The 25,858-nt window shown below is 45.2% G+C and overlaps 1 protein-coding gene across 1 annotated transcript in view; it reads right to left on the bottom strand.

Annotated features, from left to right (window-relative positions):
• LOC142589904 (ornithine decarboxylase-like) overlaps positions 1 to 22,904 on the bottom strand; it is a 45,833-nt gene extending 22,929 nt beyond the window's left edge. Inside the window, exons 1-3 of the mRNA XM_075701630.1 lie at positions 22,827 to 22,904; positions 7,126 to 7,222; positions 700 to 776 (exon numbers count right to left, since the gene is read on the bottom strand). Of these exons, the coding sequence (XP_075557745.1) occupies positions 700 to 776; positions 7,126 to 7,222; positions 22,827 to 22,904 (252 nt within the window). The remainder of the gene's footprint in view (positions 1 to 699; positions 777 to 7,125; positions 7,223 to 22,826) is intronic.
• Between the last annotated feature and the right edge of the window lie 2,954 nt (positions 22,905 to 25,858).

The raw sequence follows: 25,858 nt of genomic DNA, 5'->3' as shown, positions 1-25,858 counted from the left end.
TGCCTCATAATCAGAAAGTGGTTTTGGCACGTAAAACCCTATAATTTTTTCCTTTCTCCTTGTCTTCAACTTCCTTTTAAATCCCCTCCTTCCTAAAGAGTAGGCAAGCTTTGTGCTCCTCTCGATGGCAGTTGCCAGCCTGCTCCCTCCCTATTTTCCTTTGTGTGCGTGTTTTCATATCATCTACTACTACTACTACTACTACTACTACTACTACTACTACTACTACTACTACTACTACTACTACTACTAGCACTACTACTAATAATATTAATGATAATCACAGTTGCGATGGTGTGCTGGCATAAGTTGCGATCGGGCCGAATTAGGCACTGCTGTGTTTGCTTAGCAAACTTTATTATAGCAACATTAGGGGCTGACTTCTCAAAACTTTTTGTTCGTAAATGCTCTTAGTGATTAGCCGTCTGCCTTAGCTAACAATATGTCTAACATCCCGATTGGCTGGAAGATGTTTTTAAGATTAATTCTAATGTGATAACGTTTTATGCTACGGGCTCACTACCTTAACGAAAATTAGTTTGACGCGTTGGAAACGTCTTGCAGCTAAAATTGCAGTCACGTATGATTTCCTGTAAGATACGCTACCAAACGGCGACACGGCCTAGTATAGAAGGTGAGTGAAGTCAGTGAGCAACGCACTGTATGAAAGGGCAGCTTCTGTAGAACTGCAGTACTTGCCTTGTTGGAACAGTCGAAGTTAACTCCTAGAGAGTTGAGCGTGCGCAGCACTACCAGGTCTGTGCAGCACTTGACGGCTGAAAGTGACCAACAGTATATGGCATTGTGCCTTTACACGGTAAACAATTGTGGCTTGCTCTATTCTTTCTGTGTTGTTGATAAAATCCTCGCTAGTTATGGTTTTGTATTCTTTTGCTTAGAAAGTTGACGGCAATTGAAGGGAGCATTTTCTTTCTACGATACGAACTGGGGGGAAGAAACAGCATTGCAAGGTTAACAGCACTCTGCAGAGTTAGTTGTCGGCTTAGTTTAACTTTAAACTTGCACATTGTGCAACGCTTATTGCACATACCCTCATTTTATTAGAGTTTGCCTAAAGCACGTTGCGCAGTGATGACCATTGCAGGCAATATGACATACGAAACCACAATAGGAGGTACTTTTTCTTCATCACTTCACCGCTGTGCCTCTTGTTCCCGTATTATGTCTTCGTTGTCTAAAAATAGATTAACTCAGGTTTGTAAATAGGAATAGCGCCAACTTGCATTTTTGTGAAACCGCGAGCACTCCGAACCTGCCTGCACAAAGCAGTTCATGCAACGTGCTCTGCCATAAACGCCAGAAAAGCATAGGGCATCGGCGATTGTGCAGATGTGCCTCAGTTTCTCCATAAGAATATCGAATGCGATGTGTTTGTGCAGCTGGGCACCCACCATGTATGCACTGCTGTTTCCTGTTATATTGTTTCGAACTTTTCATGAGTGCATGGTTAGCAGCAGCAGCAGAAAGAGATAGAGCTAGAGAGAGGTCATGAGGCAAAGGCAGGGCTACAAAAAGGCTAAGCCCGGTTGGCCCCCCTGCACTGGGATAAGAAGAATGCTACTCAAAGATGAGAAGGAGGAGAGTAGTTGACATTTGGCACGGGCACACACGCAATGAAGTGTTCATCGTTCAATTTATCACACGCGGTCATAAAGGCAGCTGCATCTCAAGAAGCTCAGCAGCACTTTTGTGGTTTTGTACATCGCAAACGCCGCGACACCACGCTCCCAACATCTTCTGTAAAAGGCCTGTCATCTAAGTGTCCTAAAGCTATCCGAAGGGCAAGTCTCTCATCATGGTATGCTGGGCAGTCACATAGGAGATGTTCCATGGTTTCTTTTACGCCACAGGTGTTGCAATTGGCACTGTACACCATTCCCATTTGGAATGTGTAGGTATTTGTAAAATAAACTAGTAGTCGCAGGCGGCTTAGTCATGTTTCTTCGCGTCGAGTAAAACTGGGTAAAATTTGTAATTTTATATATGGGTCCATGGAATACATGCGCCACTCTGCGAATTCCTGTGTATTTCGTTTTGTTAGTTTTAGTGCCAATGATGTTGCAGTGCCTCGACAGCCAATAAATACTATGTCATGGCCGCTGTCAACCACCTGATGGCAGTGTAATCGTATCTCTGGCCCCAATGGTTCATGTTGGCCGTGATGCAGAGCTGTCAGGATAGATTGCAGAGCTGCGTTTCAATTACAGAATTTAGCGTACACATACTTGGGATTCTAGAACAGCGCAACAAGACGAGACGCCAGACGAAGAAAGACAGAGACGGTAAAACAGTAGCATGAAATAAACAAGGACGAGTACAGCATACAGGACTGGGGCTTCCCTGTGTACTTGTCTCGTCTTTGTTTCTTTCGCGCTACTATTTTTCCTTCTTAGTTATGAACCAACTCGCCCAAAAAAACGTTTTAGGAAGAAAGACACAGACGCAGCACTGCGCCTCATCCGGTGTCCTGTCTTGTTGCGCTGTTTTAGAATCCCAAGTACGTTATAGCAACTCTCCCAAGCTTCCACTTTAGCCCAGAAATTCGGGGACTGTTGATTCAGATAAATAACTGCGTTACAGAGGGCGACAGGTTCGGACCATGCGGATGTTGTGACTTGAGCTACCTTAAACTTCTTGTAACTTGACGTCGACGGTGGTCGACGTAACCGCCGCACCGGTGGAGCTGGTTAGAGTCGAAAAGCCGTCTGTATAAATATGAGCTTGATCGAAGTACTGTCAAACGTCGGCAAGTTGGATTTCTTTCCAAATCCTAGAATGGAGATGAGCACTTGTGGGTGCCGGAGACACCACAAAGGACACATTGATCTTGTTGCAGGCGGGAAACCGGATGGAAGAGAGGAGACTAGAATGCTAAGAAATGTCGCCTTGGATCTACTTTCCGAAAGAGAAGCAAGGCGTCGAGAACGGAGCCCGGAAAGGTGCCAAATATTATTTTTAAGCGTGTTAGTGGCGATATACGTACTGATGGGATGATCCCTGGCGATCACAATTGTTATAGCTGTTAAGGCGCATAGTAGGAGACCAGGACAGGTTCTGAGCACGTGGGCTTGCATGCTCTCAAGCACTCTGAGGTTTGACTTCTGCGTGCTTGATAGTACTGGTGAGCTGTAACGCGAAAAGCCCTTGAAGAACGCTTTGTACAGGTGGAGCTTAGAACACACCGACCGTCCTCGTCTTCTTTCAGCGATGACTTTGAAAAAGGCGACTGATCCAGATGAGACTCTTCCTCAGGTAAGCCACACATGGGCTCCAGGAGATGTCATGGTCGACAGTGACCCTCTCAACATTGAAGGGTTGCATTGTTGAAAATAGGCTGGTCATTTTTCTGCTGAGACCTCAAAGCCTTGTTTCTGAAGATAGGCATACGTCAGTGTTACCGCCTTTTGTTATCTTGTGCGTACCTGCGGACGAGTTACTCTCGAAGCCCAAATGCTAATGCCATCTGCGTAAATTGACAGACTGATCTGCTGTGGCAGTGATTCCACTAGCCCAAGCAAAACCAGGTTGAACAAAACGGGGCTCAAAACGCCACCTTGTGGGACGCTGTGGATCGTGTAGTGGTCAGTAATTTGGCCATCTTCGGCGGATTCTAAAGACGCTTCTTCGGGTCACATTCATGAAAAAGTGAAGCCCACTATGAAAGCAGGCACGAGGGCGTCTAGAATGGTTTCATGATAAACATTATTATAAGCGTCGTCCACGTCTAAAACTAGCTCTACACACTGATATTTGACTGATTTCTGTCGCTGAATCGAAGACACAAGATCGACGACGCTGTCGACCGACGAACGACCGACCACGTCGAAAGGCTATCATCACGTTTGAGTAAACACAAGAAATCACTTAACGCGCGTGAGGATCATTCTTTTCTTTAACTTGCCAACACAGCTGGCGATAGCAATAGGCCGATATATGATGTTAGTCGAAGCGGTGACTTTATTTCTTTGGGATTGGGACAAGACGGGTACGCTTCCATTCAGAGGGAACAAAATCGTCGCTCCACGAGGCGTTGAGATGGTGCAGCAGGATCTCCCGTGCTTCGTGGTCAAGTTAGCATAAGGCGGCGTACCTACCATCGTCGGGCCCTGGTGGTGAACGCCGGCAACTTGCCAGAGCACCCTCCACTTACTCCATAAAGAGAGGTTCGTTGATTGCAGAACATTGCATGAAGGGGACTTCGTACAATTCCAAATCATTTAGTAACACTATGTCACCTGCGATGATCTCACAAAAATCTTCTCCAACATCCACTTCTCGACGGCTTTGGTGCAGAGCCAGCGCCTTAAAAGGATTGCATTGGTGGGGAGAAGAGCGAAAGTCCTGGAGACTCTGCATATGAGAGAGCGGTTTGCGGGGGACTAGTGAGTTACCAATTTCCATCGTTCATTTTCTACTTTGTGCATGCGATGATGTATTTTCTTCTACGTGCGCCCCTGCTTCTCCAAGGTTGGTAAGTTACTTTACGTGTCTGTATCTCTTCTCAGCGCGCCGATCTACTAGAACGAAACCTTTATAGTTCATTGTCCTTGCAATTAGCTAACAACGAGAATGCATTGAGTCCTCAATCACAAATTCTATGCTACGTGCAAAGCCGTCCTTGAATTCGGCTTCCATAGAGGTTTGAAATGCTGACAATTTAACTCGTAGAGAGACCGTGGGTGATGACTTACTGCCTGGAGCGTTGATAGCAACGTAAGTGGGAAATATCGTTAAGTCAGTAAATCAGTGAACGCTTTCAAGTAAGGCATTGTGACACCAAATAAAGATCTAGGCAGCTGCTGTTCGACGTTCCTCTCAATTTTGTCGAGCTGCCATCGTTCAAGAGGCAGAGGCTTAAACAGGTTTTTGTACATCCCAAAGTAGGTGATGAACATTGAAATCTCCTGTGGTTATCCAGGGGCCGGAGGTCGTTGTCAGAAGATATGAAAACATTTCACAGTCTAAACGACTTGATGGGGAAATGTAGCTGGTGATGAGTGCGAAGGATAGGCTATCTTTGTCTATACTAAGGCCCACATACTGGTTGTCATCATGGGGAGGCAAGGCCTGGGTTACGTAGGTGAGCTCCCTTGTAACATAAACCAGGACCTTGCTACTTTTGTCACACGTGGCGGAAACAAAACCTTCGTTTCCTGATAACCTGCTGATATTTGACAAGTTTGGCTCACAGATGACCAGAACCGGAAAGCGATGAAAATAAAGAAATTGACAAACAGAGGAAATGAGTTACTTGCGGCCTCACGCATCCCACTGAATAACTGAGATACTCTTGACTTTCACATGAAAGGGTCTATTCTACAGAAGTAGGCGAGCCATGTTTCAAATGCTTTCAAGCACAGGAGCGAGAGCATCCAGCACTTGCAAAGCGCACCGTGCAGTCGAAGTCTCCACGTTACCCAGAAGTGTGCTAATCGCAACCATCATTGTCTTTAGAATAAGAACCGCTCGCAAATCTGTTCAGGCAACTTGTAATCAGTAGGATGTAGGGTTGATGATGGCGATGTATGCTTCTCATACTTAGCCAGGGTGGCTTACATTCGGCATTGTAGGTAAGGCAACAACAAAAACACTTTTATGGGCTTTTTTTTGCCATGCAAAATATTGCATCTGGTCTCGCTCGGAAACTGTTGTTTCAGAATACGAGATGGTGACGCCGCTGGGCTAGGTTAGTGCTGTGAGGGGCCTTTGCAGATCTTGGAGCATCGTCGGCAGTGTGATCGTCGTTTTTTCACGGAATCACCGGCTTCCTGGTGTGTGGAGCCTTCCCTTAACGTATGCTTGATGATACTCCACTGCTGCTTGATTGAGGGGAAATTTCCGGAAGTGGCTTCATGCCATGCTTTACAGTTTCTGCACAAAAATACAGTTGCTTGGCAGGATTGCGGGGTGTGGGACTGAGCGCAGCGTGCACACACTTCCGGGTTATTGCAAACACACCTGGCGTGCCTCAACAGAAAACACTTGTGAAATTGCAGATGTTTCCGAATGGCCTTACGGGGTGACGAAAGTGGCCAGCCTTGACATTAGATGGTATGTTGCCGCCCTTAAAGACAATCTTCACGCACCGTGTAGTGCCAAGGAGAGTAATGGTAGCATCATGAGTGACTTTCTTGACTAGGCTAGGTAAGTCTTCATTCGGTAGTCAACAAACATTGACACCAAGCACAACATAGGGGAAATTACTTGTAATTTGCTAAATGAATTAAAGAAATTATAAATAAATGGAAATGAAAGTGGATGAAAAACAACTTGCGGCAGGTGGGCAACGATCCCACGTCTTCGCATTACGCGTGCGATGCTCTACGCATGACATGCTTTATAAAAATCGAGCCCCTCGTTTAAGCCCTTTCTTCTCGTTCATTCGTAGTGCAACGTCTACGTTGTAGATGGCGCCATATGCTGTATTCTTGCCGACTGGAATGTGGGCACTGTTATCCCGCTGAAATCGGTCACTGTATGCAAGGTGTCAAATGCAGTTGAATGGATGACATCTACGACGAAAACGTTCTTGCGAGTATTAATTCTTGTATCGGTTATTTCATTTCATTGGAACTAATTTTTGATGGAAGGCGTAGATAGTTTGCCTATTCAGATGCCGCAGATTGTCCGAGGGAATCACGGGCATGAAGACTATGGCCAGTACCCGGGCACAATTCGCGTTGTACTCTGTAGATGTACTAGTAGGCAAAGACGTCCTGAGACTCATCCGCTTCGCGTTGTGGCTTAGCACGAAATTGAAGCTTTCCTCAGAGTATTCCCTACTGTCCGAACAGAGTTCCGCGCTGTCACTGGCGGTATCACACAGTCGACCGTTTTGCTTCTACAATGGTTCCCCCTAACGCAAAGCCAAGTGTGGAGAAAGTCGAGCAATGTCCAAGCTTGCACCACTGCCGGCGACGGACAGATGTCTCCCAGTTAGACACAGAAGGAAACAGAAACACTACAGCAAGCTCTGATAATGTGAGAGCCTGTACGGTGCTGAAAAGCCTAGTTTGCTTGCACGTTTGTTTTAGTGCAGAATATTAGTAGGTAAGACTCGCAAACTTGAGTTGTGTACAAATGAAGGCTTCGTTAAACACTCACCAAAGAAAGGCGTCACATTCGGCATTTCGCGTCTCCATAATTGCACTTTGTACTCCAGGTCCCTGACGTCGCAGATGAAGAAGGCTTCGCAGGTCGCCTGAATCAGACAGGAGATGGCGTGAGTGGTAGAAGATGAACACCCGCAAACACTAAAGTTTAACGCTTGATTGTCGCATGCTCTGGACGCGACGTATATATCACGTTTGCGCGTAAGCTAATCAGGAGGAGGAAGGAAGCAGGAAGAAACAGAAAGACAGGGAGGTTAGCTAGTTAATCAGTTTGCCTGTTTGCTCCATAAGCTCTTTCTCATATTTTCACGAGCAAATTTAGCTTAAGGTGAAATTGGAACTGATTGGGATGGTTCATCAAGGTTTTACTTGGCACGTAGATAATGAAAAGGACGATTCTTTCCCTTTTGGAGTTGTATCTAGAACACCACTACGTTATCCAAACTCCATGGCTGGTTTTCGACGAGACCATTCATCAAGAGGCAGTGGTGTTGATATGGCTATGTATGTCAAGCATTAAAAAAATACGTAAACGATTATCTACCTCTTTGTTTCTAGATGTCAAGGGGGAAACGATAGCCTATCTCCTGAGGCTATTGTCGATGCTCTTGATATGGTTGCCCTTAGGGGTTGAGTCTTTCAATGAATTTCTGATTATCTGCTTATGAGATCATTCCGTGTGTGTACCGAAGATGACTCAACCACACGACACTACAACAGTCGCGACGTTCTTGAAGGCGAAGTACTAAGCCCCACTCTATTAAACCTCACACTCATTGGCCTCGTTTAGCTTCTGCCAACTGCGATGAAGGTATCAATGTATTCAGACGACACATCTGTCTGGACTTTGGGTCTGACACGTTCTCAAATGCGCGCAAAACTTCAAAGGGAGGCTACTTTGACAATGGTGAACCACCGCGACCTTGGTCTCAAAATCTCAGACAAATTTTCAATGGTGGCATTCATTCGCAAAGCAATGATACCTTACACTCAACGGTTAGATCATTTCTGTATGATAAGATTCACAGATTTCTTAACGTAATCATTGATAGAGAGCTTTCATGAAGCCCGCAGTGACCTACTTTGAGCCAAACTATCACGTTTACAACTCCCTAATTCAGCAAGGAAAAATAATATGACAATTCTGTGAATTGCACCTGATGTTACATCTAAAGGGGACAACATCGATATGTTACACATGAATCTAAAAAAAAAATCAGTAATATAGAAATACAGCTCTTGCAGAACCCTTGTACACAATGTAACAAACTAACGTAATATATAAATTGACGTATCGAGTTTGTCCGCTTTGAATGATCTAATGGATGCCGTTTACAGAACCGCGGTATCTCTTTTTGATGCAGAAGTATTAATTTATAAACTTCGTGCGTCTATTCTTTTCGAATTTCTGAAAATCTTTTTCACAGAATTCACCCCATAAATCGAAATTCCGCATCCAACAGTTACTATAATTTACCTTCTCTCTCAATGCAACAAATTTCATTAAAATCGGTCCAGGGGTTATCTCAGAAACGCGTTTTTGCGTTTTACATCTGTTTGAATAGGCCACATTGGAGTTGGGCCCGAGCTAAAGCTTCCTCTTAAGGGTTATTGCAGGGTTTGTTGATGGACGCTGTTTCGCATTGTTTTATTTTTCACCTTATCTAACCCATATCGCGGGTATATGGTTCAGAGGATCTGCCACCGTAGCGGCGAGCCGTCACTCGAGGAAATAATGAAGCAAAAGGAGAAGTTAAACGGGACTGGCGTTTTGTCAGGCCGCAACTCGTTTATCGCGCATACAGACCAGCTCACTACGAACGGAATCTCTTTCCTGGTCCCTGGATCTGTCTAAACAAAAAAGGTTGAACTAACGAAGCAACTAGATAGATAGATAAACTTTATTAAAAGAATAATCAGAAAAACCGCTAATGGTCGGGGCCCTTAGTCCACGGCTCCGCTGGCTCTTGCCATCTTCTCAGCTCTCTTAATCAGCTTGAGCTGGTCGTGGAGGGCCGAGCTGGACAGCAGTGCCTCCCATTGCTCCCTCGTTGTGTTCGTGTCTGGGTGTTCTATGTTGTGTAGTGTACACTCCCACGTAATGTAATATAGGGTTGGTGTGGCCCCACACCATGGGCATTCGTCCCTGTAGGCTGTGGGGTGTATCCGATGTAATATGTGCAGGTTCGTGTAAGTGCCTGTCTGGAGCCTACGCCAGGCAGCGGCATCTTCTGTCTTTAGGTTTCGATGGGGTGGTGGATATCGCAAGCGACGCCCTCTGTGGTAGTTCACGATGGCTGAATACTCGAGGTCGACAGGGTCCAGGTCTTCTGCAGCCGGCGTGATGAGCGCTCGGTTATGTACGAATCCTCGAGCTGCTCTGTCGGCTTGCAGGTTGCCCGTGATGCCAGTGTGGCCCGGTATCCAGATGATGGTTTGGGTGGTGAAGTCCTCAGAGTCCTCCTTGAGTATTCCGGCTAGGACTTGTGCAGCAGGTCTTCCAATTCTACCCTGTAGGAAGTTGCGGCAGGCCTGCTGGGAATCCGTGAGGATCGTCACAGCAATGCGCGTGACCGTTGAATAGGTGGCCACTGCTGAACGCATCTCGAGTTAATTGCGCTGGCGCCGAATCTGTGAGAGAACTGGCCTTCACATCCCAGGAGATGCCGATAACTACCGCCATCCAAAAGGAGTGAAAAAGGCAGCAAAATGTTGACAGTGAAATAGCTGTGAAATCTCAACATTGATTTGGCGGCGCTTTAGGAATGTGTGTGAGGATTGGTGGCGTGGGCGGGGGCCCGGGCCCTCCTGGGCCCTCCCTTGGGTACGTGCCTGACACCAGCCTTTATTAGGCTTCACTCTCGCTGCGAAGCCATCGGTTCTTTCTTGGTGTGCAACTTGGAGTGTACCTTACACTCCTAAAAAAAAGAGAGCGAAATAAAGAGGAACCAGCCGCTTTCCTCCTTCAGGCCGGTGAGTTCCTCCTTCACACACACTTCACATGTTGCACCCTCTCGCGGCAATCAAAAGGGGAGGAACGCTTCTCCTTTGTGCGCGTATCTTGCGTCGCCGCCGCCGGTGACCCGAACATCGACTACAATAACTTCTTTTCGACGGAAAGCAATGCTAAGTGGCATAAGCTGAGGTCTAAACCTTTCATGACACGGGACCACCAGTGTCAAACATATAGCTCAAAGGGGAGCTGCGATACGAAAATAGTTCAACTCGAAAGCAGCGTCCGGCTGCTGACGCACAGCGAGACGAGCCCGTACTCAGGCATGTCGGCCTAGGCGCCGCAAATATCAGCCAGCCTTTCTTGTTTTCATGCTTGAAATTAGGATGAGGAGAAGGTTAAATCATGTCCAATGTATGCATTTGTGGTCGTTTTGAAGCGCCATCCTCGACGGCTTCGAAGCGAAAGCAAAATACGTTCGCTGGCGCCGTCGCCACGTAGCCGAGCGGTGTGAGCGTATCACCGCCGCAAGCTAAGCCTCCAAATCCACAGATGGTACACAAACCTGGCCGCCAGAGCAAGGAGGCGCATGAGCGTACCATGCAACCAGATATACAGCTGCCTATCCAGCGTCACTTGTGTGCCGGTTCGTCTGCGGCTCCGCCTGCCAGCGGCGGCTTCTCCGTGATGCATCGCGTAGCGCGCACGGCACTACAGATACGGGAAGTTCCGACCAACAATAGAAGATGTCTTTCCTAAAAAGCTCGGTAAAAGCAAACGTACCAACAAAAAGTATCCAGAAAATAAATTAGAAAAAAAAGAAGCTCTTACTGACTTCCCCTTGGCAACTTAGCACATACAGCTGTCGGCGTCTGCGAAGAAAAGGAGTCACTCTCGGAGATAACATGTAGACTGACAATTGAAACTACAAAGTAGGAAAAGCCTAATCAAAGGAACAACGGTACGGGACAAACGGATATGCCCTGACGTGAACGGGAGACCAAGCTAAACGAGACACACATGGTGACGGCACCACTGTGCATTGTTTCGAGTGCCGGGTTTCTAGAAAACTGCGGAGCACTGTCCAACTCGAACGTCGGTACGAAGCGAAACCACCCTCTCTCTAGCAGAAAGCACGGCTAGCATGGCGCAGACGCGGCTTTGCAGTAGAGGCGCTCGGAGAGAGACAGCATACTCCAAAGTCGGAGCTATCTTTCCCGGTCACTTGTCGCGACGGTTACGCTTCCGCCGATGAATTTACGCTATGGTTGTAGTAGCTGTAGCCTAGTAGACTGTATCGCAACAATCTTTGTTACCACGACTCTCCTGTAGGTAGATACAGCACGACAGACACCAGCAGTTAGCCTTCTGATATCGTCAGTGGTGAGCGGGGCCAGTCACGACAATCGCGGTGAGTAATGTTTAGTTCTCGTATGAAGTAGCACCCTGAAAATGCGGCGAGTAACTTGTATCATAGCCTTCTTGGAAGTTATGCTAGTATTTACATTCCGCTCTCATCCAACCGCTATATTCTTACAAGTCACACGCAGCTGCGCAGCGTGTAGCAGCGAACGACGCCCTCGACGTAGCCGGATACTTTTGGTCGGTGGACAGGAACGCAAAACATGATTTCGAAGGCTTGCTCGAAAGCGGTGGCTTCAGCGCCCGGTCAGATTCATCCCTGCGCTATACGCCCGGCCTCAAGTCCGGCCGCCGGCACACAGCGCGCCGGCTCGCACGCACCCACTTTGCAGCGGCGTACGGACGCCGCGAATAGCAGATTGCTTGCCATTTCAGAATAAAGTTAGGCGAGAAAACGTTGAAGCTATCTCAACAGAATGCATTTTGTAAACGTCAGCGGTTCTTGAAGCGCCATCCGCTACGGCTTCGAAGTGAAAGGCTTAGATCGCCGTCGCCACAGTGTTCATAACTGAAAGTCGCTAGTGAAAAGCAGTCAATATAACGCGGTTTCATATTAACAGATCTGTGGGGATTTGGCGTGCCTTCCAGGTGATTATACCCAAACAAGTATTTTCTCCAAATTTATTGCTGAATTACGTATAACTGAGAGTCACTCACTGGCCTTGCAATGCAGGTCGAAACATCATGGCTATATAAGAAGGCTCCAAGCCATAGGGATGTAAGCAGTCCGAGCAGTGTTTGTGTATGCGCTGTGTGTTTCTGTGTTGTAGTTGCTCTTTTGTGTATAGTATGTGGGGAAGTTCTGCTCTGTCGTGCATATTATGTGCGTGAGGTGTTGTGTGTTGCTCTCTCGTGAACAAGTCGTGACCTTGTCGTGTTAGAACTAAAAAGCCCTGGTTTTATGGATGGATGGATGTTATGAGCGTCCCCTTTGGAACGGGGCGGTGGATTGCGCCATCAAGCTCTTGCTATTATACTACCTAATGTCCTACCTAGGTTCAAAAAAAAAAAACACGGTGAACTCCCAGAACTAAATTTTCTGATCCCCTATTGCGAACTGTGCTTTTGTACGTCTCCGTTTTTTGTCGTTTCCCTACTTTTCTTCCACCAGTCCTCCAATCACCTCTTACTTCCTATTGCGGACATGTTTACTTTTCCACTGCTCTCGCTGAACCCAAGGGCTTCAAGGAGGCCAGTGGTGCCTAAATCGACCGCTGGGTAGACGTCTTCACATTCTAATAAAACATGCTCCATAGTTTCCCTAGCTTTCCCGCAGCAAGCACATGCTTCGTCTTCCTTCTTATATCTCGCTTTATAGGTGCGTGTTCTAAGGCATCCCGATCTCGCTTCGAAAAGTAATGAGCCTCCCTTTGAGTTATCATAAATGGTTTCTTTCCTGATTTCGTTTTTTCCTCTTAAGTAGTTACTCATGGCACGTTTCCTTTCCATTGCCGCCACCCATGAGATTATTTCAGCCTGTCTGACTTTCCGCTTGACGTTCTTTGTTGCTGTGTTACCCACCCTACAGGCCGCATACTTGCTGGTAAGCTTCCTAGTTCTTTTCCTCCACTGTGAATCAATGTTTTTCCTGTATAGATACCTGAACACTCTCCCAGCCCATTTACTTTCTTCCATATTCCTCAGCCGTTATTCACACTCAATTTTACTGCGAGCGTCCCTCACTTCAAAACTAGTCCAGCCCATATCACCCTGCACAGCTTCATTTGCAGTCTTCTCGTGAGCGCCCAATGCGAGGCGACCCACTGACCTTAGGTTCCCATCGAGTCCTGATTGTACCCCTGATTTAAAGCAAACAACCGCATTTCCAAAAGTAAGTCCTGGAACCATTACACCTTTCCACATACCTCGTACCTATTGTATCCCCATAGCGCTCTGTGCTTCCTTATGGCTGCCATTTATCTCCACCTTCATTGTTATTGTTTCTTCCTGTGTTTCCATATATCTACTGCCTTCGTTTATCCATATACCAAGGTATTTATATTCTTTTACTCGAGGTATTTCCTGGCCCTGTATTGCCACTGTCTGTTCACTGTTTTCACTGAATACCATAACACCTGATTTTCTAATACTAAATTACAAACCTAAATTGTTTAGTAATTTGAAGCCTCTTCAGGTGGCGCTAAGCGCGTTGTTTACAAAAAAAAAAAAAAAAAACGGAGACGTACAAAAGCAAGGTTTGCAATAGGGGATCAGAAAATTTGGTTGTAGGAGTTCATAGTGTTTTTTTTTCTTTTTGTCTTTTTTAACCTAGGTAGGGCGTTAGGCAGTATAATAGCAAGAGCTTGGTGGTACAACCCACCGCCCCGTTCCAAAGGAGACGCTCACAGCATACATCCATCCGTCCATCCAACCATCCATCCATCCATCCATCCATCCATCCATCCATCCATCCATCCATCCATCCATCCATCCATCCATCCATTCACAGAAGCATGCGTGTGTGTTTGTGTGTGTGCGTGTGCATGTGTGTGTGCGTGTGTGTGTACGTGTGTGCGCGACGGATTGATGTATGGATATCCCTACGTTTACGTAAGTTCAAGGCCGCGATGTTCTAGCGATGCCATTCCTTTTCGCGCTTCTTCAGTGGTTAGACCGACGCTCCGCTCGCGTTATTAGCATGATCAGCTGGCCGTGAACGGGGGGGTCAGTGGCAGACGAGCAGAAGGCAACGACACAATATCGTGTCGTACTTGCACCTGATTCGTTGTATGTGCCAAAGAAAGCTATAGCGAGATCTTTATTTCAAATATCAGTAACGTACACTGTGCTTATGACGTGTACGTTCTTTTCCAGCTGCGAACTAGCACAGTTGGTAGGCCTAGTCGCATCCATCGCTTCGGTTCCCTTGCCCGGAGTCGGCCATGTTGGTTTTGGAAGGGAGAAGCCGTTCCTCCCATGAATGAAGGAGGAAAGTTGCTCCATTTCAAGGCGAACATAGGGGACATCGCTGTTTCTCCCTTAATGGAGCAAGGTTCACTCCTTTTTTTCTTAGAGTGTACCGCACCACTAATAAGAAAAGTAAACCTGAGCTGTCATGTCCTCTTCTTAAACAACCGCTCTGCTTATTTTGCAAAAGCGGTGCGCCAACCACGTACTTATTTATACTTATGGCTCGGCAACTCACCAGTGTTCGTCCGGAGCCCAAAGAGAGCCACCACCGCCAGTTTTAAGACATTTCACACGACGACATCGACGGCTGCGGAACTTGCAGCGTTTCGTCTCGTCAACCATGAACAACCGTTGGAGGTGGTAGATATTCAGCGACTTGACGGCAGCGTTGCAATCTTTGCTACCAGCCGTGCGACGCAGAGCACATGAACGACTGCTGTTATAAGTTAGAGAACTTATCCATGCCTTGGCTGACAAAGGGATCCACGACGCATTTCGGATGCTTCCAAGTCACAGTGGTGTCAAACGTAACGAGCACGCCGATAACGTCGCTTGCTCAGCCTTTCATGACAGCAAACATGAATATATACCGTTATCAAGGTCAGATGCAGCTAGAAAACTTCGAATGCTTGCACGAAGCATCGCGTTCTCAATGTGGGCATCTTAATTTTTCAGGACAACCTGCCACACCACCTGGAATCTTAGCTCCGCTTTCCCTTGTCATGTGCACTCTGCCGACGCGAGGCCACCTTGCTTTGTCGGTTATGCCTAGGAGCGGCTTTTACGAAGCCTTTTGCTTTTTGCTTTGTAATAGCCGACAATGCTACATGTGATTACTGTGGTCGCGAGGGGATGATTTAACACGTTCTGTGTGACTGTCCTCGCTAAAGTGTACGGAGAAGATTGTTCACAACTGCGGTAGCTCGCTTTAATGACAGACCATTATCAGAGCAAACCCCGCTGGAATGCCGACCTCGTAAGCCGTCGCAGCTGAGGGAGACGAAGGCTCCGCTGCAGTTTTCAACAACAGACCTGCACAAGCGGCTGTAGCCTGACTTGCTTTTCGTTGTGCTGCGCGTGGTTCTGTGCCGTGATAGTGTGCGAAGATCGTGACCGGCTGTGATTGTGTGTCTGCGCTCCCTGTCCCTACCCAATTTCTTCTTATATTTCTACATCTACCTCCCCCGTTTCTCAATGTATAGAGTAGCAAACCGGACTGATTATCTGTTTGGTTAACTTCCCTGCCTTTCTCTTTTCGTCTTTCGCTCTTAGTGCACTTTCGTATGCGTTTGGCATGTGTAAAGTGCAATTTTATAATATAATTTCATTTTGAGAATGATGCCTTCAAATATGGGATATATGCTTCAAAAAGGTAGCTTGCGTCATTCAGTTCCATCTTTCCCCCTGGGCTTAAGTTCACAGAACTTATGACAGGAACAGATCAGTTACAGTGGGTCACGGTGCACTAAGTGTTTCAGAGCACCACTGCTACCACAAGGACTGTCGGAATTTCTGGAGAGATAAATACTAGTAATCGTTGAAAAAAGATATAAGACGACAAATTAGGCTGCTGTTGACGACGATTCCAGCACTTCCTTTGAATTGTGGTGTTGACGCACGTCACAGAGCTTGTTTTAGAAACCTTCCTGGTGTGTCTAAGTATTTAAATACATTTATACACTAAGCTATATATTCTAAATGGAAAGTTTGTTTCATTTTCGCGTATTTATTGTATTCCCTTTCGCGTGCACCAATCTTCCAGCCGTTTCGTGCTATACTTTCCACCGCACATTCATTCACGTTTCGCCGATATATTGTCCGTAAAGCACTAGGCGTCGGGCTGACTACTTCCACATTTATCGCTGGATGGATACTGTAACATTCTAAGAGAATGCTCACTGCCTTGTGCACCATTTCCACACGCTATGCACCGAGTCATCTTCATCTAAAAACCTTCTCCTACATCTTCGCGTTATCAGGGACATTGACAGTCAGCGTGTCCAGCGGCCGCGAGCTGGAAACAGGCGTGGTTTCAATGGGAAAGCGTCATTTGTTGATAATAACTAATCGCAAAGGCCATCACTTAAAACGATATGTACGGTATCTATTATATACGGTAGTCCTACATTCCACGTGAGTGGAATTATCTATTTTCGCGGCAAAATAGCAGTTCCAGATTGAGTGTTGAACTTTAAAATACGGGAGCCTATGACTAAGGGTCCAAAGTTAGAGGCATTTTCGCACACAGAAAACGACAACAACATTTGAGCAGAAACTGCGGTGTCGATTACAATATTACAGGTGGTCTTGTGCGAATATGAATTTTTTTCGTTCGAAGGAAAGTCGAAGCGAATAGTAGTTAATATAGAATAATAATAGAATGATAGTTGTGGGATTTGCATACAGCCTTTGGAAACGGGGGAGGGGGTTGTTCCATATAGAAAGCCAGATAAGTTTTTGTGATGTTTACAACGAAACCACTGGTCACACTGCTGTGTTTTCGTTAACGGTGCCTTTTGTTGTAGGTTGCTCATGGTGGCTGAAACGGCGCTGTCTATGCCAGTCAAAAACATCTGCTCGGTTTTTATAGTCACTGACCCCACATCTGCAGAGACCATAAAGTAGCGTTGTTCTTATCGCTGGCGTTTACGCGCATATGCGCTCTTATATTACCAGTCATATAGTACTTACGCAGCACCGCAGCTGCTGCTGTCCCAAATCCACTAGGGCAACCAATTTGAAGTATAGACGAAACTTGGACATGTATTTGATGTCAGCACTTCGTCATTGTCACATGTCACTTACGTACAAAGGACGAAGCAAGCAGAGAAATATCCGGTCCGTTGTCCTCCGAGCCCTTCGCTGATTACGCGTGCCACCTAATCTTCGTATGTGTGCTTAGGGGTCGTAAAGGAATTGACAGAATTTTCTGCTTCCCTAGCGCTATACGTTTGGAAATTATCGCCAGACCACCAGCTCATCAACAGTTGTAAAACCACGAAACGTTACAAACTAGCAGTGAGGAAAACTCGCGCTCATGTGGTCGCATTGATCAAGAATCTGTACTTTCATAAATGCAGCTTCACATCAGGCACATTTCTTTCATCATTGTGATTCTTACTGACATGCCTGTATGAAAAAATTCGGCGGCGATCACTGAAGAAGTGCAGTTTGCGCGGTGAGCGCAACAAGGCGGTTTGGGCCTTTTACAACTGTTATAGGAAATTTCCTGCAGCATTTCCAGCGTCATCGTAGCACGCGGTATAATATGTCGTTGCCGGAGGCGGTGGTAGTTCTCTAAACATGAATCATCATCGTGCCATGCTGACAATAAAATATTTGTAAAAGATGGAAGCTCAGGAGCACAGCAATAGGTTTAGAACTTAAGAATTTTCTCTCCCATAAAATAAAGGCTCGACAAGCACATGCACACCCGCCGTGGTTGCTCAGTGGCTATGGTGTTGGGCTGCTGAGCACGAGGTCGCGGGATCGAATCCCGGCCACGGCGGCCGCATTTCGATGGGGGCGAAATGCGAAAACATCCGTGTACTTAGATTTAGGTGCACGTTAAAGAACCCCAGGTGGTCTAAATTTCCGGAGTCCCCCCACTACGGCGTGCCTCATAATCAGAAAGTGGTTTTGGCACGTAAAACCCCACAATTTAATTTTTTAAGCACATGCATATTTATTTCCGTAATATTTATTACAGTAAGCAAATTCCATTACTGGAAGAGCATGGAGATAATGAATGAGAAGTTAATGAAATAACTTCAAAGGCCGCAGTTCAGGATAAGGCGTCAGTACAGAAAATAGGCAAGGGATTCCAATGTATAGAAACAACCGAATGAAGAAACGAGACATTTTATTCTCAATTCTCAATGATTATGGAGAACTGGCAGGACTCTTGACATTGAGTCATGAACAAACACTTAACCATATATTTGGAAACTATATACAGCCCGTGTTGCATCTAATGAAGTTATGACTGAGGAGCGACCATTGCTAGTACGACGGCCCCTCGATGATAAGTACTATCAGGGAGTACTGTTGGACATACCTATGTGACTAAAACATGGCTGATAATGAAGAAACTCAAGCAGAAGCTTAGGACCGCACAGCAAGCCATGGAACGAAAAATGATAGGCGTGACGTTAGGAGACAGTGAGCCAGCGGTATGGATTATAGAGAGCGAACGGATGAAGCTGGTATTGTAGTTAGGATTACGATGAAAAAGTGGAGTTGGGAAAGCCATGTGATGCGTAGAGCAAATAATTGGCGGTCTAGTTAATGAGAAACTTTACACACACACACACACACACACACACACACACACACACACACACACACACACACACACACACACACACACACACACACACACACACACACACACACACACACACACACACACACACACACACGCGCACACGCACGCACGCACGCACGCACGTGCACACACACACACACACACACACACACACACACACACACACACACACACACACACACACACACACACACACACACACACACACACACACACACACACACACACACACACACACACACACAGACACACACACACGCACACACACACACACACACACACACACACACACACACACACACACAGACACACACACACGCACACACACACACACACACACACACACACACACACATGCATGCACGCACGGCACGATTTCTACTGTACACCAGGGCCTATGTTCACAAAAATCTTTTACTGTATAATTGTTAGTAAGAGTGGAGTAATTACGAACAAAGAACTGTGTGATCGTACCATAATTATCGTATGTTTCGTACTTTGTAGGTGTCTTTTTGTATGCCGTTGCGATGTTTGAGCTTTGGCAACTGTTTCCATGTGCTTTACACATGGCCGTTCACACCGGAATACCGGTTGTAAACTGGAGAGCCTCAATCATGGAATGATACACAGCAGTAATTTTGCGTCCGGTGTCGTCCTGACGAATGACTTCCAGGCATCGGAAGCAGCTGGTGAAGCTGCGGAATGTTACGGTGAGGTCGTATCATAAAGAACGATGTCAGGCGAATAGATACGCAGTAACTGTTGTAACAAGATTTTGTGTAAAAGAGAAAGATTTATATTTTAGTACTGACGCACCACTTGTTAGCGCTGCCAACTGAATACGAGATCGCCCGCAAGTTGAAGCTTTAGAAACCGATGAAAGATGCAATGCAAAGTTAGGAACGCCGCTAAATATAATTGGAAATTCAAATCGCGGTCTGAAATATAGTCGGCAAGAAACAACGCCTGTCTTGCGTCCCAGCATATAAATTTCATTGCGCAAGCATAACATACAATGGCAAAAATGGCATTCTAAAGAAATATAACGTTTTATTTATACTGAAAGCAATAAAAGAAAGACACGATAGCTATTAATTACCGTTAATGATGTTCTTTGATTCGTTCATCTTGTGCCACTTGGAGCGACCGGAAACGAGTCGTCGTTTGAGTGTGGCTGCAGCCATACTTTCCTGAATTTGATCGGTGCCAGGCTCGGGACATTCCTCAAGCTAAATCACCGTAGAGTGTTGCGCCCTTTAAAACAGTGGCGACGGAATGTGCTTCTAATCCGAGCTCTCACTGAGCTCTTGCCGAGTATAAGTGAAATCTCCATATGTGGAACTCTTGAGTGTGTTGTCCCGTTTTGTTCTGCTTTCTGGAGCTGTGGAAACCAATTCAGGTCCAACTACAGAAGAACTACTTCAGCTCATTCTAGAAAAACAAACCCAGTTAGAATCTAGATTTACTGACATGGAAGAGAAACTTGAAACGTTTACCGCACACAAACGCTCGCGTAAAGTTCTCCAACAGTGAACAGCAGATTCCCTGAGAGACTGAGTGACTTAAGCAATCACAAGAACTAAGGCTAATAAATGTGAATGCTCGGAGCATTATTAATAAAACAGAAGAACTTGAATATTTATCAATTATTCATGACCCTCATATCATCGGTATAACAGAAACTCGGTTACATTCCGAGATTCAAAACAGTGAAATTTTTCCCATTGCATATGACGTTCTTCGGAGAGACCGGATGGCGAAAGGTGGCGGCGTAGCATTACTCATAAAGAAATCTCTGAAATATGAATAACCACCTCTGATTGATGATCATGAAAGTATATGGTACAAGCTATCTCTTGATGAGACAACACTAACAGGTGGCGTACCGTATAGGCCGCCATCAAGTCCGATCGAGTTTATGCCAAAAATTGGCGAATATCTTATGACCGTCGTGAATACCAGAAGCCGAGTAGTCATTTTGGGCGATTTTAATCTGCCAGGCGTAGACTGGGAGGCAAGGATCCCAGGGCCGTTAGATAGGCGTCATGCTGATAGTATGTTAGAAACGATGGCTACACATGTCCTTATTCAGATTGTTCGGGAGCCAACGAGAATAGAAGAAAACTGCTCAACAGTTCTGGATTTGTTACTTATATGCGATGACATGTTTGATTATGAAGTCGCAATAGAAGAAGGAATTTCAGATCACAAGGCCATCGTTGCCATTCAGCAAGAAATATATAACTAAAAACAAAACCGTTAAAGTTTATGACTTTAACCACGCTGGTGACACGTCTATTCTAGACTACTTGGAACTCTCTCTCGATAAAATGCTTTTAGATAGAGACATAAATAAAATGTGGAATTACTTTACAGTCATCGTGAAAGAATGTTTGTCCCGATTTGTTCCACAGAAAGAAAAGAGATTAGGGAAACGTAATCCTTGGGTCAGCCGAAATATAATCCATCTAAAACGACACCTACGACGCGCACGGCAAAGGTTCCCTAGGAATACAACACTGCTAGCCACTCTTAGTACTCAAGTCCTAAAAGAGTTAAAAAACGCGAGAAGAATTTTTTTTCCACAGCACTGACTGAATACTTACAGAATTCTCTGGAAAAAATTTGGAGGTATTTGGTTATAATTCTACTGTAAGCAGTATTACAGTAAATGGAAATATCTGTAACAATCCACTAGAGATAGCCCAAGAATTCAATCGTTTCTTTGCCTCTGTATTTACACCGAAACTTGATAGAGCATCGGCAGAAACGCCATGTCGGATGCACTGTGATAGCAATGTATTTGTATCAAAAGAAGGCGTTATCTCCCTGCTCTTAAACTTAGATAGCAAGAAGTCCGCAGGACCAGACAGGATTCCAAACGAATTTTTAAAGAGGTACTGCGAATGAATTTAATTGTTTTTGGTTAAGATATTTTCGCTTTCGTTGGATGAATGTGCTGTGCCGAGTGAATTTCAGTTGGCAAGCGTTGTACGGATACATAAATCTGGAGATAGATCAAGTGCCGAAAATTATCGTCCTATATCGATCACATCCTGTGTATGCAAAATGCTATAGCATATTATCTGTAAATACCTGGTGCAGTTGTACGGGAGTTTTTCATGTCGTTCTACAATTTTCTCACTGACACTTTTCATCGAATTATAATATTTCAGAAGTTGATTAATTAAGCAAGGCTAATTATCTAATTAGAAAGAATGAAACATATAATTTGAGTATCTCCAAGCGATGGCAAGGAACATTATCTTGGTTCTGTCCAGCTACGTGGCATTCGCATATTTTAAGACTGGCTAAAGTTAGCTGGGACACCATTAATATAAGTATTATTATTATTATTATTATTATTATTATTGAAGGACAAGGACAAATAATACATCTTTTGACTGTGGAGCGATTGATTATTATTTTCTTATGAAGTAGCGACATGTGCAAGTACCACCGCATGGCCGACGGGAATTCCACAATATTTACAACTTCACTGGGAACTACATAATTGTGAAAAGTAGATGAAACTCGGCGTACTGTCACAGTCGTCTTAGCGGCTAATTGTCGCATAATTTGTTTCGGGGTAGTTTTCATAAAACAAGAGTTACAGCCGTTTTTTGTAACCATACTCCCTCTTTAGGCGGCCATGTCTTGACAGAAGACGGGAATTCTGTAACGTTTACAAATTCACTGTCAACAAACTAATTACGATAAGTAAAAGAAACTCGGCATAATGATAGAGTCGTCTTAGCGGCCGATTTCAGTATGATTTTGTTCCAAGACACCTACATTAGATTGAGAGCTACATAGCATTCGCGAGAAACTGGAGACGAAAATTTTTTTCGTCTCGACGCGACGCGTAGGCTATATACAGCTTCGCTGTAAAAAGTGTAATGTAATTGCTTAAAACACCGGGCTGTTGTGCTAGGGGGCAGAGTTTCGATCCCACAATCGGACACGTTCATTTATTTTTTATTGAAGAGGTCAGAAACCATACCACAAACTACCTGGGATGAACCATAATATACTTAGCAATAATACTCCGAAAAATGATGTCACATTTGTTTGCTTTTACCTGTTGTTGGATGATGTTCCTAGCCACGTTGATGACGCTGTTGTCAACGCAGATGTTGGTGTATGACGGGTTAGACATCTCTTGCCCTGTATAGAGTATAGACCATCACTCATATGAGCAGCGTCATGCACAAAACACACAACGCTTAGCACCATCGCTTAAGAAAGTTTAGGATAACATACATGAACTTTTATTACAGCTTAACAGCCTTAACAGCCTTAACAGGTACGCTAGCCTGTAGACTTACTGATGCGTGGCCACTGCTGGCAACTATCGAGTCCACTGAGTTAAGCTTATTGTTATCTCTTGAGTCCCGGCTATGGGGAATTGTCCAATATTTTGGACAACACGTCGTCGTCTGCTCCGAACGCAGCGCCCACTATTTGCCGTTGAAAACAACTTTTTAGTTTTTTTAAACATCTACTAGCGCCCTCTATCAAGTATGGGCAAAATCAGTGCATCGACGCGCCTGTAAGGCAAGTCCAAAATGGCAGCGTTCACCAGTGGCGTGTTCTACAGCACCACCCGTCAAAGTAAGTGTTATTTAAAATATATAGCGTGTACTTGTGTAGTTTTTTAACTTGCTTATTAATCTTAAGTACTACAGGCACATTTTAATGAGTGTTTCGCCAAGGTGCCTTCATTTATTTTAGTTTGGCGAGCGCATATTTGTTGCGTCCATTATATTGGACAACAGAACGCGGCTCGTGTTTCCCTGCCAAAAGTGGCACTTGGATGTGTGCGTGCGCTGCTTTGCATAAATCGATAAGTTGCTTATTTCTCGTGAATATTATAGCCTATAGCCTATAGCCTTTTATTTCTCGATTCAGGAGACCGACCAAGGATAAGCGATGCGACCACGAACCGTGTTTTGGAGAAAATTGCAGAAGAGGACACGTCAGAATTGTCTGACCTTTCGGACAGTGATGATGACACCATTGAGTATGTTCCTCCTATTCCCGCTACGGATCTCAGCACGGAACTCAGTTCAGAGGATGACAGCGATGGCGATGTAGAAGAAACCCATGTAGCGTCCACTAACAAAAGGCCTTTGTTATGGAAGGTAGCTGATAGGTGAGACTTGGCCTGCACTTATTGGTCAAAGGAACAGATTACGATGACTGCTGCAGATTACATTTGTTTTTTACTTTGCAGGATCCGCTAATAAGCATTTTGTTCGTGTACAGGAAGGCGAAACAATTGTTTTTGTTTTGTAATTACAGGTCAGTACCGTCCTGGGTGCCGCAGTTTCAAGTCATGCCGGATGACGCCGATGAGCGAGCCTCGTGGAATCCAGCTAAACACTTTGAGACGTACATTGACAACGAAGTGTATGAACACATGGCCCTGGCAATGAACACAAAATACGTAGCTGAGACAGGGAGGAGTCTCAACACGTCAGCTGATGAATTGAAAATGTTTTTTGGCATGTAAATTGTTATGTCAGGCCTTGGGTATCCACAGATCAAGATGTATTGGATGAAGAATACACGAGTGCCAATCATAGCGAATAGTATGACGAGAGACAGGTTTTTTCAGCTTAGGTCACGATTGAAGGTCGTCAACGACCTTTTAGTACTTCCTAAGGACAAAGAGGATGATAGGCTGTGGAGGATCCGACCGTTAACTGAAAAGGTGCTGGAAGGATGTCGCAAACTTCCGCAAGAGGAATTTCTCAGCATCGATGAGCAAATGATCCCGTTTACCGGAACGACGCAGTTAAAACAGTTTGTTTGAAGAAAAACGAATCCAATAGGACTTAAAAATTTTGTCTTGGCAGCTCCAGATGGTCTTATTCTCGATTTCGAGATTTACCAGGGAAAGAAGACCTTGTTGCTCCCAGGCTGTTCTGGAATAGGTGAGTCAACAGTCTTGAAGCTTTCCCAAAGTCTTAGTCCAGGCACAAAGCTCTTCTTTGATCGCTACTTTACATCATCATCTCTGCTGGATAGACTCGTTGAAAAGGGAATTGGAGCTACAGGCCCTATCATGAACAATCGCCTTCCAAAAGGTGTCAAGTTGTCCTCAGATGCACAGCTGAAGGCAGTTGGACGGGGTACTTCGGAGATGTGCATCCGTAGTGATGACAGGCAAATTGCTGTGAGGTGGTACGACAACAAAGCAGTCACGTTGCTGTCGTCACAACATGGAACGCAGCCGCTGGACTCATGCCGCAGATGGTCTGCCAAAGAAAAAAAAGTACATAGAAGTACCAAGGCCTCACATCGTACAAGTATACAATGCCTTCGTGGGTGGTGTAGATATGGCCGATCGAATGATTAGCTATTATCGCCTCAGAGCGCGCGTTAAAAAATGGACCGTCAGGTGCATTTTTCATTTATTTGATATTGTGCTCAGTAACTCGTGGATCCAATACACCAGGCATATGAAGGCCATGAAAAAGAAGCCTACAGACATCCTCAAGTTTCTCGACTTCTGCAGTGAAGTAGGTCATATGCTCATTGCACAGGCCGAGCAGGCATCAACAGAGGAAGAAGAAAACTGGAGCCCTCCAATGAAGCGAAAACCTCTAGAGCCAATGAAGGCTATGAGAAATTCAATGAAGCACTTGCCGAGGTTGGCAGACATTCCGAATGGTGCTCGGTGCAGGCTACAAGGATGTCAGAGAAAAACAAAATTTTTTTGCATCAAGTGCGATCTTTTTTTCTGCATCACAAAAGACAGACGGTGTTTTGAGAGTGCACACATGAGGAAGTAGTGGTTCTAACACGCCAACGCAAAGGCGAACTATTTTTGTCACAATAGCTGCTAGGGCCTTTGTGTTCTTTATCGTGCACTAAATAAATACGTTCTGCCTGCTTTAATGCTGTGCTTTGCATCAACTTTATTTTGAACCAAACACTTAGCAAATCTTGGAGGATGTTACTGCCGGAGCATTGGATGCAAGATTCCAAGTTCAGTCCTGGTGTCCAATATATTGGACATTCCACATCATACGGACGCAAAGTGTTACTAAAGTAAGCTTTAACAATTTTTGCCTACGTGGTTAGAAGGTAAACAAAAACCCGGGG

The sequence above is a fragment of the Dermacentor variabilis genome, chromosome 1 (genome assembly GCF_050947875.1).
Source record: "Dermacentor variabilis isolate Ectoservices chromosome 1, ASM5094787v1, whole genome shotgun sequence".
NCBI lineage: Eukaryota > Metazoa > Arthropoda > Arachnida > Ixodida > Ixodidae > Dermacentor > Dermacentor variabilis.
Note: the sequence above shows the minus strand (reverse complement) of the source record. Positions and strands in the feature narration are given on the sequence as shown.